Source organism: Oncorhynchus nerka, unplaced genomic scaffold, assembly GCF_034236695.1.
Source record: "Oncorhynchus nerka isolate Pitt River unplaced genomic scaffold, Oner_Uvic_2.0 unplaced_scaffold_940, whole genome shotgun sequence".
NCBI classification, from domain to species: Eukaryota; Metazoa; Chordata; class Actinopteri; order Salmoniformes; family Salmonidae; genus Oncorhynchus; species Oncorhynchus nerka.
Genome location: NW_027040363.1, coordinates 209,473 through 226,107, shown reverse-complemented (window position 1 = coordinate 226,107; position 16,635 = coordinate 209,473). Strand labels below are relative to the sequence as shown.

General features: G+C 51.5%; 1 protein-coding gene across 1 annotated transcript in view; it reads right to left on the bottom strand.

Moving 5' to 3' along the window:
- The window catches only part of phip (pleckstrin homology domain interacting protein), a 171,078-nt gene that overhangs the window by 15,292 nt on the left and 139,151 nt on the right, over positions 1-16,635 (bottom strand). The window contains exons 37-39 of the mRNA XM_065016614.1: positions 14,658-14,810; positions 13,943-14,448; positions 11,831-12,060 (exon numbers count right to left, since the gene is read on the bottom strand). Coding sequence (XP_064872686.1) covers positions 11,831-12,060; positions 13,943-14,448; positions 14,658-14,810 — 889 coding nt within the window. The remainder of the gene's footprint in view (positions 1-11,830; positions 12,061-13,942; positions 14,449-14,657; positions 14,811-16,635) is intronic.

Below are 16,635 nucleotides of genomic sequence, written 5' to 3'. Positions count from 1 at the left end.
GGGGTCTGTCCTGTATGTTATAGAGGGTGAGGGGGTCTGTCCTGTATGTTGTAGAGGGTGAGGCGGGGGTCTGTCCTGTATGTTATAGAGGGTGAGGGGGGGTCTGTCCTGTATGTTGTAGAGGGTGAGGCGGGGGTCTGTCCTGTATGTTGTAGAGGGTGAGGCGGGGGTCTGTCCTGTATGTTGTAGAGGGTGAGGCGGGGTCTGTCCTGTATGTTATAGAGGGTGAGGCGGGGGTCTGTCCTGTATGTTATAGAGGGTGAGGGGGTCTGTCCTGTATGTTGTAGAGGGTGAGGGGGTCTGTCCTGTATGTTATAGAGGGTGAGGGGGTCTGTCCTGTATGTTATAGAGGATGAGGAGGGGTCTGTCCTGTATGTTATAGAGGGTGAGGGGGGTCTGTCCTGTATGTTGTAGAGGGTGAGGGGGGTCTGTCCTGTATGTTGTAGAGGGTGAGGGGGGGGGTCTGTCCTGTATGTTGTAGAGGGTGAGGGGGGTCTGTCCTGTATGTTGTAGAGGGTGAGGGGGGTCTGTCCTGTATGTTGTAGAGGGTGAGGGGGGTCTGTCCTGTATGTTATAGAGGGTGATGAGGAGGGTCTGTCCTGTATGTTGTAGAGGGTGAGGGGGTCTGTCCTGTATGTTGTAGAGGGTGAGGGGGGGTCTGTCCTGTATATTGTAGAGGGTGAGGGGGTCTGTCCTGTATGTTGTAGAGGGTGAGGGGGTCTGTCCTGTATGTTGTAGAGGGTGAGGGGGGTCTGTCCTGTATGTTGTAGAGGGTGAGGGGGTCTGTCCTGTATGTTGTAGAGGGTGAGGGGGTCTGTCCTGTATGTCATAGAGGGTGAGGAGGGGTCTGTCCTGTATGTTATAGAGGGTGAGGAGGAGGGTCTGTCCTGTATGTTGTAGAGGGTGAGGAGGGGGGTCTGTCCTGTATGTTATAGAGGGTGAGGAGGAGGGTCTGTCCTGTATGTTGTAGAGGGTGAGGGGGTCTGTCCTGTATGTTATAGAGGGTGAGGGGGGTCTGTCCTGTATGTTATAGAGGGTGAGGAGGAGGGTCTGTCCTGTATGTTGTAGAGGGTGAGGGGGTCTGTCCTGTATGTTATAGAGGGTAAGGGGGGTCTGTCCTGTATGTTATAGAGGGTGAGGAGGAGGGTCTGTCCTGTATGTTGTAGAGGGTGAGGGGGGTCTGTCCTGTATGTTATAGAGGGTGAGGGGGGGTCTGTCCTGTATGTTATAGAGGGTGAGGGGGGGTCTGTCCTGTATGTTGTAGAGGGTGAGGGGGGTCTGTCCTGTATGTTGTAGAGGGTGAGGGGGGTCTGTCCTGTATGTTATAGAGGGTGAGGGGGTCTGTCCTGTATGTTATAGAGGGTGAGGGGGGTCTGTCCTGTATGTTATAGAGGGTGAGGGGGGTCTGTCCTGTATGTTGTAGAGGGTGAGGGGGGTCTGTCCTGTATGTTATAGAGGGTGAGGGGGGTCTGTCCTGTATGTTGTAGAGGGTGAGGCGGGGTCTGTCCTGTATGTTATAGAGGGTGAGGAGGAGGGTCTGTCCTGTATGTTGTAGAGGGTGAGGAGGAGGGTCTGTCATGTATGTTGTAGTGGGTGAGGAGGGTCTGTCCTGTATGTTATAGAGGGTGAGGAGGGTCTGTCCTGTATGTTATAGAGGGTGAGGCGGGTCTGTCCTGTATGTTATAGAGGGTGAGGGGGTCTGTCCTGTATGTTGTAGAGGGTGAGGGGGGGTCTGTCCTGTGTGTTGTAGAGGGTGAGGGCGGGGTCTGTCCTGTATGTTGTAGAGGGTGAGGGGGGTCTGTCCTGTATGTTGTAGAGGGTGAGGAGGGTCTGTCCTGTATGTTATAGAGGGTGAGGAGGGTCTGTCCTGTATGTTATAGAGGGTGAGGAGGGTCTGTCCTGTATGTTATAGAGGGTGAGGAGGGTCTGTCCTGTATGTTATAGAGGGTGAGGAGGGGTCTGTCCTGTATGTTATAGAGGGTGAGGGGGGTCTGTCCTGTATGTTGTAGAGGGTGAGGAGGGTCTGTCCTGTATGTTATAGAGGGTGAGGAGGGTCTGTCCTGTATGTTATAGAGGGTGAGGAGGGGTCTGTCCTGTATGTTGTAGAGGGTGAGGGGGTCTGTCCTGTATGTTGTAGAGGGTGAGGGGGTCTGTCCTGTATGTTGTAGAGGGTGAGGGGGTCTGTCCTGTATGTTGTAGAGGGTGAGGAGGGTCTGTCCTGTATGTTATAGAGGGTGAGGGGGTCTGTCCTGTATGTTGTAGAGGGTGAGGAGGAGGGTCTGTCCTGTATGTTATAGAGGGTGAGGGGGGTCTGTCCTGTATGTTATAGAGGGTGAGGCGGGGGTCTGTCCTGTATGTTGTAGAGGGTGAGGAGGGGGTCTGTCCTGTATGTTATAGAGGGTGAGGCGGGGTCTGTCCTGTATGTTGTAGAGGGTGAGGGGGGGTCTGTCCTGTATGTTGTAGAGGGTGAGGAGGAGGGTCTGTCCTGTATGTTATAGAGGGTGAGGAGGAGGGTCTGTCCTGTATGTTATAGAGGGTGAGGAGGAGGGTCTGTCCTGTATGTTATAGAGGGTGAGGAGGAGGGTCTGTCCTGTATGTTGTAGAGGGTGAGGGGGTCTGTCCTGTATGTTATAGAGGGTGAGGGGGGTCTGTCCTGTATGTTATAGAGGGTGAGGGGGGGTCTGTCCTGTATGTTGTAGAGGGTGAGGGGGGTCTGTCCTGTATGTTGTAGAGGGTGAGGGGGGTCTGTCCTGTATGTTATAGAGGGTGAGGGGGGTCTGTCCTGTATGTTGTAGAGGGTGAGGGGGGTCTGTCCTGTATGTTATAGAGGGTGAGGGGGTCTGTCCTGTATGTTGTAGAGGGTGAGGCGGGGGTCTGTCCTGTATGTTATAGAGGGTGAGGAGGAGGGTCTGTCCTGTATGTTGTAGAGGGTGAGGAGGAGGGTCTGTCATGTATGTTGTAGAGGGTGAGGGGGGTCTGTCCTGTATGTTGTAGAGGGTGAGGAGGAGGGTCTGTCCTGTATGTTATAGAGGGTGAGGCGGGGGTCTGTCATGTATGTTGTAGAGGGTGAGGGGGGTCTGTCCTGTATGTTATAGAGGGTGAGGCGGGGGTCAGTCATGTATGTTGTAGAGGGTGAGGCGGGGGTCTGTCCTGTATGTTATAGAGGGTGAGGCGGGGTCTGTCCTGTATGTTATAGAGGGTGAGGCGGGGGTCTGTCCTGTATGTTATAGAGGGTGAGGGGGGGTCTGTCCTGTATGTTGTAGAGGGTGCGGGGGGTCTGTCATGTATGTTGTAGAGGGTGAGGCGGGGTCTGTCATGTATATTGTAGAGGGTGAGGCGGGGGTCTGTCCTGTATGTTATAGAGGGTGAGGCGGGGGTCTGTCCTGTATGTTATAGAGGGTGAGGCGGGGGTCTGTCCTGTATGTTATAGAGGGTGAGGCGGGGGTCTGTCCTGTATGTTGTAGAGGGTGAGGGGGGTCTGTCCTGTATGTTGTAGAGGGTGAGGGGGGTCTGTCCTGTATGTTGTAGAGGGTGAGGGGGGTCTGTCCTGTATGTTATAGAGGGTGAGGCGGGTCTGTCCTGTATGTTATAGAGGGTGAGGGCGGGTCTGTCCTGTATGTTGTAGAGGGTGAGGGGGGGTCTGACCTGTATGTTGTAGAGGGTGAGGGCGGGGGTCTGTCCTGTATGTTGTAGAGGGTGAGGGGGGGGTCTGTCCTGTATGTTGTAGAGGGTGAGGAGGGTCTGTCCTGTATGTTATAGAGGGTGAGGAGGGTCTGTCCTGTATGTTATAGAGGGTGAGGAGGGTCTGTCCTGTATGTTATAGAGGGTGAGGAGGGTCTGTCCTGTATGTTATAGAGGGTGAGGAGGGGTCTGTCCTGTATGTTATAGAGGGTGAGGGGGGTCTGTCCTGTATGTTGTAGAGGGTGAGGAGGGTCTGTCCTGTATGTTATAGAGGGTGAGGAGGGTCTGTCCTGTATGTTATAGAGGGTGAGGAGGGTCTGTCCTGTATGTTATAGAGGGTGAGGCGGGGGTCTGTCCTGTATGTTGTAGAGGGTGAGGGGGAGTCTGTCCTGTATGTTGTAGAGGGTGAGGGGGTCTGTCCTGTATGTTGTAGAGGGTGAGGCGGGGGTCTGTCCTGTATGTTATAGAGGGTGAGGCGGGGTCTGTCCTGTATGTTGTAGAGGGTGAGGGGGGTCTATCCTGTATGTTGTAGAGGGTGAGGGGGAGTCTGTCCTGTATGTTGTAGAGGGTGAGGAGGGGTCTGTCCTGTATGTTGTAGAGGGTGAGGGGGGTCTGTCCTGTATGTTGTAGAGGGTGAGGAGGAGGGTCTGTCCTGTATGTTGTAGAGGGTGAGGAGGGTCTGTCCTGTATGTTATAGAGGGTGAGGAGGGGTCTGTCCTGTATGTTATAGAGGGTGAGGGGGGGTCTGTCCTGTATGTTGTAGAGGGTGAGGAGGAGGGTCTGTCCTGTATGTTATAGAGGGTGAGGGGGGTCTGTCCTGTATGTTATAGAGGGTGAGGCGGGGTCTGTCCTGTATGTTGTAGAGGGTGAGGGGGGGTCTGTCCTGTATGTTGTAGAGGGTGAGGGGGGTCTGTCCTGTATGTTGTAGAGGGTGAGGGGGGGTCTGTCCTGTATGTTATAGAGGGTGAGGAGGAGGGTCTGTCCTGTATGTTATAGAGGGTGAGGAGGAGGGTCTGTCCTGTATGTTGTAGAGGGTGAGGGGGGTCTGTCCTGTATGTTATAGAGGGTGAGGGGGGTCTGTCCTGTATGTTATAGAGGGTGAGGGGGGGTCTGTCCTGTATGTTGTAGAGGGTGAGGGGGGTCTGTCCTGTATGTTGTAGAGGGTGAGGGGGGTCTGTCCTGTATGTTATAGAGGGTGAGGGGGGGGTCTGTCCTCTATGTTGTAGAGGGTGGGGGGGGGGTCTGTCCTGTATGTTATAGAGGGTGAGGGGGTCTGTCCTGTATGTTGTAGAGGGTGAGGCGGGGGTCTGTCCTGTATGTTATAGAGGGTGAGGAGGAGGGTCTGTCCTGTATGTTGTAGAGGGTGAGGAGGAGGGTCTGTCATGTATGTTGTAGAGGGTGAGGGGGGGGGGTCTGTCCTGTATGTTATAGAGGGTGAGGAGGAGGGTCTGTCCTGTATGTTATAGAGGGTGAGGCGGGGGTCTGTCATGTATGTTGTAGAGGGTGAGGGGGTCTGTCCTGTATGTTATAGAGGGTGAGGCGGGGGTCAGTCATGTATGTTGTAGAGGGTGAGGCGGGGGTCTGTCCTGTATGTTATAGAGGGTGAGGCGGGGGTCTGTCCTGTATGTTATAGAGGGTGAGGCGGGGTCTGTCCTGTATGTTATAGAGGGTGCGGCGGGGGTCTGTCCTGTATGTTGTAGAGGGTGAGGCGGGGGTCTGTCATGTATGTTGTAGAGGGTGTGAGGCGGGGTTCTGTCCTGTATGTTATAGAGGGTGAGGCGGGGGTCTGTCCTGTATGTTATAGAGGGTGAGGCGGGGTCTGTCCTGTATGTTATAGAGGGTGAGGCGGGGGTCTGTCCTGTATGTTATAGAGGGTGAGGCGGGGGTCTGTCCTGTATGTTATAGAGGGTGAGGCGGGGTCTGTCCTGTATGTTGTAGAGGGTGAGGGGGTCTGTCCTGTATGTTGTAGAGGGTGAGGCGGGGGTCTGTCCTGTATGTTATAGAGGGTGAGGAGGGGGTCTGTCCTGTATGTTGTAGAGGGTGAGGAGGAGGGTCTGTCATGTATGTTGTAGAGGGTGAGGGGGGTCTGTCCTGTATGTTGTAGAGGGTGAGGAGGAGGGTCTGTCCTGTATGTTGTAGAGGGTGAGGAGGGTCTGTCCTGTATGTTATAGAGGGTGAGGAGGGTCTGTCCTGTATGTTATAGAGGGTGAGGGGGTCTGTCCTGTATGTTATAGAGGGTGAGGGGGTCTGTCCTGTATGTTGTAGAGGGTGAGGGGGGGTCTGTCCTGTATGTTGTAGAGGGTGAGGGGGGTCTGTCCTGTATGTTATAGAGGGTGAGGAGGAGGGTCTGTCCTGTATGTTGTAGAGGGTGAGGAGGAGGGTCTGTCCTGTATGTTGTAGAGGGTGAGGCGGGGGTCTGTCCTGTATGTTATAGAGGGTGAGGAGGAGGGTCTGTCCTGTATGTTGTAGAGGGTGAGGAGGAGGGTCTGTCATGTATGTTGTAGAGGGTGAGGGGGGGGTCTGTCCTGTATGTTGTAGAGGGTGAGGAGGAGGGTCTGTCCTGTATGTTGTAGAGGGTGAGGAGGGTCTGTCCTGTATGTTATAGAGGGTGAGGAGGGTCTGTCCTGTATGTTATAGAGGGTGAGGCGGGTCTGTCCTGTATGTTATAGAGGGTGAGGGGGTCTGTCCTGTATGTTGTAGAGGGTGAGGGGGTCTGTCCTGTATGTTGTAGAGGGTGAGGGCGGGGTCTGTCCTGTATGTTGTAGAGGGTGAGGGGGAGTCTGTCCTGTATGTTGTAGAGGGTGAGGAGGGTCTGTCCTGTATGTTATAGAGGGTGAGGAGGGTCTGTCCTGTATGTTATAGAGGGTGAGGAGGGTCTGTCCTGTATGTTATAGAGGGTGAGGAGGGTCTGTCCTGTATGTTATAGAGGGTGAGGAGGGGTCTGTCCTGTATGTTATAGAGGGTGAGGGGGGGTCTGTCCTGTATGTTGTAGAGGGTGAGGGGGGGTCTGTCCTGTATGTTGTAGAGGGTGAGGGGGGGTCTGTCCTGTATGTTATAGAGGGTGAGGGGGTCTGTCCTGTATGTTGTAGAGGGTGAGGCGGGGGTCTGTCCTGTATGTTATAGAGGGTGAGGAGGAGGGTCTGTCCTGTATGTTGTAGAGGGTGAGGAGGAGGGTCTGTCATGTATGTTGTAGAGGGTGGGGGGTCTGTCCTGTATGTTGTACAGGGTGAGGAGGAGGGTCTGTCCTGTATGTTATAGAGGGTGAGGGGGGGTCTGTCCTGTATGTTATAGAGGGTGAGGGGGGGGTATGTCCTGTATGTTGTAGAGGGTGAGGGGGTCTGTCCTGTATGTTGTAGAGGGTGAGGGGGTCTGTCCTGTATGTTATAGAGGGTGAGGGGGGGTCTGTCCTGTATGTTGTAGAGGGTGAGGGGGTCTGTCCTGTATGTTATAGAGGGTGAGGGGGGGTCTGTCCTGTATGTTGTAGAGGGTGAGGCGGGGGTCTGTCATGTATGTTGTAGAGGGTGAGGAGGAGGGTCTGTCATGTATGTTGTAGAGGGTGAGGAGGAGGGTCTGTCATGTATGTTGTAGAGGGTGGGGGGGTCTGTCCTGTATGTTGTAGAGGGTGAGGAGGAGGGTCTGTCCTGTATGTTATAGAGGGTGAGGCGGGGTCTGTCATGTATGTTGTAGAGGGTGAGGGGGGGTCTGTCCTGTATGTTATAGAGGGTGAGGCGGGGTCTGTCCTGTATGTTATAGAGGGTGAGGGGGGGTCTGTCCTGTATGTTGTAGAGGGTGAGGCGGGGGTCTGTCATGTATGTTGTAGAGGGTGAGGAGGGGGGTCTGTCCTGTATGTTATAGAGGGTGAGGGGGGGTCTGTCCTGTATGTTATAGAGGGTGAGGCGGGGGTCTGTCCTGTATGTTATAGAGGGTGAGGCGGGGGTCTGTCCTGTATGTTATAGAGGGTGAGGCGGGGTCTGTCCTGTATGTTGTAGAGGGTGAGGGGGGTCTGTCCTGTATGTTGTAGAGGGTGAGGGGGGGTCTGTCCTGTATGTTGTAGAGGGTGAGGGGGGTCTGTCCTGTATGTTGTAGAGGGTGAGGGGGTCTGTCCTGTATGTTGTAGAGGGTGAGAGGGGGTCTGTCCTGTATGTTGTAGAGGGTGAGGGGGTCTGTCCTGTATGTTGTAGAGGGTGAGGGGGGTCTGTCCTGTATGTTGTAGAGGGTGAGGGGGGTCTGTCCTGTATGTTATAGAGGGTGAGGAGGAGGGTCTGTCCTGTATGTTATAGAGGGTGAGGAGGAGGGTCTGTCATGTATGTTATAGAGGGTGAGGGGGGTCTGTCCTGTATGTTGTAGAGGGTGAGGAGGAGGGTCTGTCCTGTATGTTATAGAGGGTGAGGAGGAGGGTCTGTCCTGTATGTTATAGAGGGTGAGGAGGAGGGGTCTGTCCTGTATGTTGTAGAGGGTGAGGGGGGGTCTGTCCTGTATGTTATAGAGGGTGGGGGGGTCTGTCCTGTATGTTGTAGAGGGTGAGGGGGGTCTGTCCTGTATGTTATAGAGGGTGAGGGGGGGTCTGTCCTGTATGTTGTAGAGGGTGAGGCGGGGGTCTGTCCTGTATGTTATAGAGGGTGAGGAGGAGGGTCTGTCCTGTATGTTGTAGAGGGTGAGGAGGAGGGTCTGTCATGTATGTTGTAGAGGGTGAGGGGGTCTGTCCTGTATGTTGTAGAGGGTGAGGAGGAGGGTCTGTCCTGTATGTTGTAGAGGGTGAGGAGGTTCTGTCCTGTATGTTATAGAGGGTGAGGAGGGTCTGTCCTGTATGTTATAGAGGGTGAGGGGGGGTCTGTCCTGTATGTTGTAGAGGGTGAGGAGGAGGGTCTGTCCTGTATGTTATAGAGGGTGAGGCGGGGGTCTGTCATGTATGTTGTAGAGGGTGAGGGGGGGTCTGTCCTGTATGTTATAGAGGGTGAGGCGGGGGTCAGTCATGTATGTTGTAGAGGGTGAGGCGGGGTCTGTCCTGTATGTTATAGAGGGTGAGGCGGGGGTCTGTCCTGTATGTTATAGAGGGTGAGGCGGGGTCTGTCCTGTATGTTATAGAGGGTGAGGCGGGGTCTGTCCTGTATGTTATAGAGGGTGAGGCGGGGGTCTGTCCTGTATGTTATAGAGGGTGAGGCGGGGGTCTGTCCTGTATGTTATAGAGGGTGAGGCGGGGGTCTGTCCTGTATGTTATAGAGGGTGAGGCGGGGGTCTGTCCTGTATGTTGTAGAGGGTGAGGGGGGTCTGTCCTGTATGTTGTAGAGGGTGAGGGGGGTCTGTCCTGTATGTTGTAGAGGGTGAGGGGGTCTGTCCTGTATGTTGTAGAGGGTGGGGGGGTCTGTCCTGTATGTTGTAGAGGGTGAGGGGGGGGGTCTGTCCTGTATGTTGTAGAGGGTGAGGGGGGGTCTGTCCTGTATGTTGTAGAGGGTGAGGGGGGTCTGTCCTGTATGTTGTAGAGGGTGAGGGGGGTCTGTCCTGTATGTTGTAGAGGGTGAGGGGGGTCTGTCCTGTATGTTATAGAGGGTGAGGAGGAGGGTCTGTCCTGTATGTTATAGAGGGTGAGGAGGAGGGTCTGTCATGTATGTTATAGAGGGTGAGGGGGGGGTCTGTCATGTATGTTGTAGAGGGTGAGGAGGAGGGGTCTGTCCTGTATGTTGTAGAGGGTGAGGAGGAGGGTCTGTCCTGTATGTTGTAGAGGGTGAGGGGGTCTGTCCTGTATGTTATAGAGGGTGAGGGGGGTCTGTCCTGTATGTTGTAGAGGGTGAGGGGGGTCTGTCCTGTATGTTATAGAGGGTGAGGAGGGGTCTGTCCTGTATGTTGTAGAGGGTGAGGAGGAGGGTCTGTCCTGTATGTTGTAGAGGGTGAGGAGGAGGGTCTGTCATGTATGTTGTAGAGGGTGAGGGGGGTCTGTCCTGTATGTTGTAGAGGGTGAGGAGGAGGGTCTGTCCTGTATGTTGTAGAGGGTGAGGAGGTTCTGTCCTGTATGTTATAGAGGGTGAGGAGGGTCTGTCCTGTATGTTATAGAGGGTGAGGAGGGTCTGTCCTGTATGTTATAGAGGGTGAGGGGGGGTCTGTCCTGTATGTTGTAGAGGGTGAGGGGGGGTCTGTCCTGTATGTTGTAGAGGGTGAGGGCGGGGGTCTGTCCTGTATGTTGTAGAGGGTGAGGGGGGGGTCTGTCCTGTATGTTGTAGAGGGTGAGGAGGGTCTGTCCTGTATGTTGTAGAGGGTGAGGAGGGTCTGTCCTGTATGTTATAGAGGGTGAGGAGGGTCTGTCCTGTATGTTATAGAGGGTGAGGAGGGTCTGTCCTGTATGTTATAGAGGGTGAGGAGGGTCTGTCCTGTATGTTATAGAGGGTGAGGAGGGTCTGTCCTGTATGTTATAGAGGGTGAGGAGGGGTCTGTCCTGTATGTTATAGAGGGTGAGGGGGGAGTCTGTCCTGTATGTTGTAGAGGGTGAGGAGGGTCTGTCCTGTATGTTATAGAGGGTGAGGAGGGGTCTGTCCTGTATGTTATAGAGGGTGAGGAGGGGTCTGTCCTGTATGTTGTAGAGGGTGAGGGGGGTCTGTCCTGTATGTTGTAGAGGGTGAGGAGGAGGGTCTGTCCCGTATGTTATAGAGGGTGAGGAGGGTCTGTCCTGTATGTTATAGAGGGTGAGGAGGGGTCTGTCCTGTATGTTATAGAGGGTGAGGAGGGGTCTGTCCTGTATGTTATAGAGGGTGAGGAGGGGTCTGTCCTGTATGTTGTAGAGGGTGAGGAGGGGTCTGTCCTGTATGTTATAGAGGGTGAGGAGGAGGGTCTGTCCTGTATGTTGTAGAGGGTGAGGGGGGGTCTGTCCTGTATGTTATAGAGGGTGAGGAGGGGTCTGTCCTGTATGTTATAGAGGGTGAGGGGGGGTCTGTCCTGTATGTTATAGAGGGTGAGGAGGGTCTGTCCTGTATGTTATAGAGGGTGAGGAGGGTCTGTCCTGTATGTTATAGAGGGTGAGGAGGAGGGTCTGTCCTGTATGTTATAGAGGGTGAGGAGGGTCTGTCCTGTATGTTATAGAGGGTGAGGAGGGTCTGTCCTGTATGTTATAGAGGGTGAGGAGGAGGGGTCTGTCCTGTATGTTATAGAGGGTGAGGGGGTCTGTCCTGTATGTTGTAGAGGGTGAGGAGGAGGGTCTGTCCTGTATGTTATAGAGGGTGAGGGGGTCTGTCCTGTATGTTATAGAGGGTGAGGCGGGGGTCTGTCCTGTATGTTGTAGAGGGTGAGGAGGGGGTCTGTCCTGTATGTTATAGAGGGTGAGGCGGGGGTCTGTCCTGTATGTTGTAGAGGGTGAGGGGGGTATGTCCTGTATGTTATAGAGGGTGAGGCGGGGGTCTGTCCTGTATGTTATAGAGGGTGAGGCGGGGGTCTGTCCTGTATGTTGTAGAGGGTGAGGGGGGGTCTGTCCTGTATGTTGTAGAGGGTGAGGGGGGTCTGTCCTGTATGTTATAGAGGGTGAGGCGGGGGTCTGTCCTGTATGTTATAGAGGGTGAGGCGGGGTCTGTCCTGTATGTTGTAGAGGGTGAGGGGGGTCTGTCCTGTATGTTATAGAGGGTGAGGGGGGTCTGTCCTGTATGTTGTAGAGGGTGAGGGGGGTCTGTCCTGTATGTTGTAGAGGGTGAGGAGGGGTCTGTCCTGTATGTTGTAGAGGGTGAGGAGGAGGGTCTGTCCTGTATGTTGTAGAGGGTGAGGGGGGGTCTGTCCTGTATGTTGTAGAGGGTGAGGGGGGGGTCTGTCCTGTATGTTGTAGAGGGTGAGGGGGGTCTGTCATGTATGTTGTAGAGGGTGAGGGGGGGGGTCTGTCATGTATGTTGTAGAGGGTGAGGAGGGGGGTCTGTCATGTATGTTGTAGAGGGTGTGTGGGGTGTGTCTGTATGTTGTAGAGGGTGAGGGGGGTGTGTCATGTATGTTGTAGAGGGTGTGGGGGGGTCTGTCCTGTAGGTTGTAGAGGGTGTGTGTGTGTGTGTGTTTCTGTCTGTTGTGTGTGTGTGTGTCTGTAGGTGTGTGTGTGTCTGTAGGTGTGTATGTGTCTGTAGGTGTGTGTGTGTGTGTGTGTGTGTGTGTGTGTGTGTGTGTGTGTGTGTGTGTGTGTACTCCTCACCTGCAGTGCTGTGCATGTCTGCTGTGGAGGGTGTTTGTGTCCTGGCGCTGCGTGTTCGCCCGGGGATCTGTTGTTCTGCCTTCCCATTGAGGAGGGGGAGGGGCTGTCGAATGGGGAGGGTCTGTCTCAAGGAGGGGGGGCGCTGTGGGGCTGCAGCTGGAGCCGTGGGTGGGGCCAAGGAATCTAGTCTGGATACACCCCTCGATGACACACGCTTCTTCCTCTCTGGGCTAAAGGAGGGAGATAGAACGTTAAGATCACAAAGACCAATCACAAGGCTCTAACAGTCTGATGCTAGGTCAGGTTAACCAATCACAAGGCTCTAACACTCTGATGCTCGGTCAGGTTAACCAACACTCTGATGCTCGGTCAGGTTAACCAATCACAAGGCTCTAACACTCTGATGCTAGGTCAGGTTAACCAATCACAAGGCTCTAACACTCTGATGCTCGGTCAGGTTAACCAATCACAAGGCTCTAACACTCTGATGCTAGGTCAGGTTAACCAATCACAAGGCTCTAACACTCTGATGCTCGGTCAGGTTAACCAATCACAAGGCTCTAACACTCTGATGCTAGGTCAGGTTAACCAATCACAAGGCTCTAACACTCTGATGCTACGTCAGGTTAACCAATCACAAGGCTCTAACACTGATGCTAGGTCAGGTTAACCAATCACAAGGCTCTAACACACTGATGCTAGGTCAGGTTAACCAATCACAAGGCTCTAACACACTGATGCTAGGTCAGGTTAACCAATCACAAGGCTCTAACACTCTGATGCTCGGTCAGGTTAACCAATCACAAGGCTCTAACACTCTGATGCTCGGTCAGGTTAACCAATCACAAGGCTCTAACACTCTGATGCTCGGTCAGGTTAACCAATCACAAGGCTCTAACACTCTGATGCTCGGTCAGGTTAACAAAGGGGGCAGTATTTTCACGTCCGGATGAAAAGTGTCCCCAAAGTAAACTGCCTGCTACTCAGGCCCAGAAGCTAGGATATGCATATAATTGGTAGATTTGGATAGAAAACACTCTAGTTTCTAAAACTGTTCAAATAATGTCTGTAAGTATAACAGAGCTGTAATGGCAGGCGAAACCCCGAGGACAAACCATCCTCAAAAAATAAAATTTCAGCCTACTACTATTTTCAATTGCTGTCACTTTTATTATAAGATTGCAGTTCCTAGGGCTTCCACTAGATGTCAACAGTCTTTAGAAAGAGTTTCAGGACGGTTTTTGGAAAAATGAGCCAGAAATTGTAGTTTTTCTAGGTGGCTCCCATTTTGGCTGTAGTGTTTCCAAGCGCATGGAAGAGAGCGCGTTCTTTGGTATTTTTCTCCGGTAAAGACAATAACGATTCTCCATCTTAAATTGTATAGTTTATTTACGTATTAGGGTACCGAAGGTTTGATTATAAACGTCGTTTGGAAGAGTTTATTAGTAGCGTTTGGGATTAATTTTGTATGCATTTTGATGGAGGGAAACCGGGTGGGTTATTGAAGCGCTCCAGCTAAACTGAGTTTTTACGGATATAAAGAAGAACATTATCGAACAAAGGACCATTTGTGATGTAACTGGGACCTTTTGGAGTGCCAACAGAAGAAGATCATCAAAGGTAAGGCATTTTTTATATCGCTATTTCTGACTTTCGTGTTGTACGTGCCTGGTTGAAATATGTTTTTCATGGTTTTGTATGCGGGGCGCTGTCCTCAGGTAATCAAATGGTGTGCTTTCGCCGTAGAGCCTTTTTGACATCTGACACGGCGGCTGGATTAACAAGAAGTTAAGCTTTATTTTGATGCATTACACTTGTGATTTTATGAAAGTTTAATATTTATAATTCTGTAGTTTGAATTTCGCGCTCTGCAATTTCACCGGATGTTGGCTAGGTGGTACGCTACTGTCCCACCTGCCCATAAGAAGTTAACCAACCACAAGGCTCTAATACACTGATGCTAGGTCAGGTTAACCAATCACAAGGCTCTAACACACTGATGCTAGGTCAGGTTAACCAATCACAAGGCTCTAACACACTGATGCTAGGTCAGATTAACCAATCACAAGGATCTAACACTCTGATGCTAGGTCAGGTTAGCCAATCAGGTACCTTGAGGCAGCACTGCTGGAGGGAGAGTCACTCCTCCTCCTCTTCATAGCTTGTCGTGTCTGTCTGTCGGTTTGTCTGGCCGCCACGTGTCTGGTCTGTCTTTCGGTTTGTCTTTCCGCCACGTGTCTGGTCTGTCTGTCGGTTTGTCTGTCCACCACGTGTCTGGTCTGTCTGTCGGTTTGTCTTTCCGCCACGTGTCTGGTCTGTCTGTCAGTTTGTCTTTCCGCCACGTGTCTGGTCTGTCTGTCGGTTTGTCTTTCCGCCACGTGTCTGGTCTGTCTGTCGGTATGTCTTTCCGCCACGTGTCTGGTCTGTCTTTCGGTTTGTCTTTCCGCCACGTGTCTGGTCTGTCTGTCGGTTTGTCTGTCCGCCACGTGTCTGGTCTGTCTGTCTGCTCTATGTCTCGTCTTTCTGTCCGTCTGTCCATGGATGGCTTTGTAGTCAGCCAGGATGGAGTTGACATGTTCCTCAAACAACGCAGACAGACGGAGACTCATACTGTAGATCTACACATGAATAAGAGTGTATATTAATAACATGCATAAGAGTGTATTAACATGTTAATAACATGATAAGAGTGTATTAACAGGTTATAGAAATGAAAAGGGTGTATCACGTTATGAACATCAATTTGAGTGTATTACCTTGTTATGAACATGAATACGTGTATTAACATGTTATAAATATGAATAGTAAGTGTAACAGCGCGTCTCACCCGGGACTTCTTGCTGGGTGTGTAAGCTTTAGAGTTGCTGAAGATGAGCCGTACGTCCTGGTAGAGTTCCAGGGGAGAGGTGTACTCCCCCGATCTTAGCATCCCCCTCACCGTCCCAAAGTCCATGGGGGTGTCCACGATGTCCAGATAGTCCTGAGGGTCAGGTGGACAGACCAGGTTATACAGACAGACAGGTTAGAGACAGACCAGGTTATACAGACAGACAGGTTAGAGACAAACCAGGTTAGAGATAGACCAAGTTATACAGACAGACAGGTTAGAGACAGACAGGTTAGAGACAGACAGGTTAGAGACAGACAGGTTAGAGACAGACCAGGTTAGAGACAGACCTGGTTATACAGACAGACAGGTTAGAGACAGAAAACCAGGTTAGAGACAGACAGACAGGTTGGAGAGAGACAGACAGGTTAGAGACAGACCAGGTTATACAGACAGACAGGTTAGAGACAGACATACAGGTTAGAGACAGACAGACAGGTTAGAGACAGACCAGGTTATACAGACAGACATGTAAGCAAGAGAGGTAGATTGTCAGACCAGGTTAGAGACAGACAGGTTAGAGACAGACAGGTTAGAGACAGACCAGGTTAGAGACAGACAGGTTAGAGAGAGACAGACAGGTTAGAGAGAGACAGACAGGTTAGAGTCAGACCAGGTTGTACAGACATACAGGTTAGAGACAGACAGACAGGTTAGAGACAGTCCAGGTTATACAGACAGACAGGTTAGAGACAGAAAGACAGGTTAGAGACAGACAGACAGGTTAAAGACAGACAGACAGGTTAGAGACAGACAGACAGGTTAGGGACAGACAGGTTACAGACATACAGACAGGTTAGAGACAGACAGACAGGTTAGATACAGACCAGGTTATACAGACAGACAGGTTAGAGACAGAAAGACAGACAGACAGGCTAAAGACAGACAGACAGGTTAGAGAAAGACAGACAGGTTAGGGACAGACAGGTTAGAGACAGACAGACAGGTTAGAGACAGACATGGAAGAGAGAGAGATAGATTGTCAGACCAGGTTAGAGACAGACAGGTTACAGACAGACAGACAGGTTAGAGACAGACAGGTTAGAGATAGACAGGTTAGAGACAGACAGACAGGTTAGAGACAGACAGGTTAGAGACAGGTATGTAAATAGGTGAGACAGGTATGTAAAGAATTGAGACAGGTATGTAAAGAGGTGAGACAGGTATGTAAAGTGGTGAGACAGGTATGCTAAGTGGTGAGACAGGTATGCTAAGTGGTGAGACAGTTGAGTAGAGAGTTGAGACAGGTATGTAAAGTGGTGAGACAGGTATTTAAAGAGGTGAGACAGCTATGTAAAGAGGTGAGACAGGCATTTAAAGAGGTGAGACAGGTATGTAAAGTGGTGAGACATGTATTTAAAGAGGTGAGACAGGTATGTAAAGAGGTGAGACAGGTATGTAAAGAGGTGAGACAGGTATGTAAAGAGGTGAGACAGGTATGTAAAGAGGTGAGACAGGTATTTAAAGAGGTGAGACAGGTATGTAAAGTAGTGAGACAGGTATGTAAAGTGGTGAGACAGGTATGTAAAGAAGTGAGACAGGTATGTAAAGTGGTGAGACAGGTATGTAAAGAGGTTAGACAGGTATGTAAAGAAGTGAGACAGGTATGTATAAAGTTGTGAGACAGGTATGTAAAGAAGTGAGACAGGTATGTAAAGAAGTGAGACAGGTATGTAAAGAGGTGAGACAGGTATGTAAAGAAGTGAGACAGGTATGTAAAGTGGTGAGACAGGTATGTAAAGAGGTGAGACAGGTATGTAAAGAAGTGAGACAGGTATGTAAAGTGGTGAGACAGGTATGTAAAGAGGTGAGACATGTATGTAAAGAAGTGAGACAGTTATGTAAAGAAGTGAGACAGGTATGTAAAAGAGGTGAGACAGGTATGTAAAGAAGTGAGACAGTTATGTAAAGAAGTGAG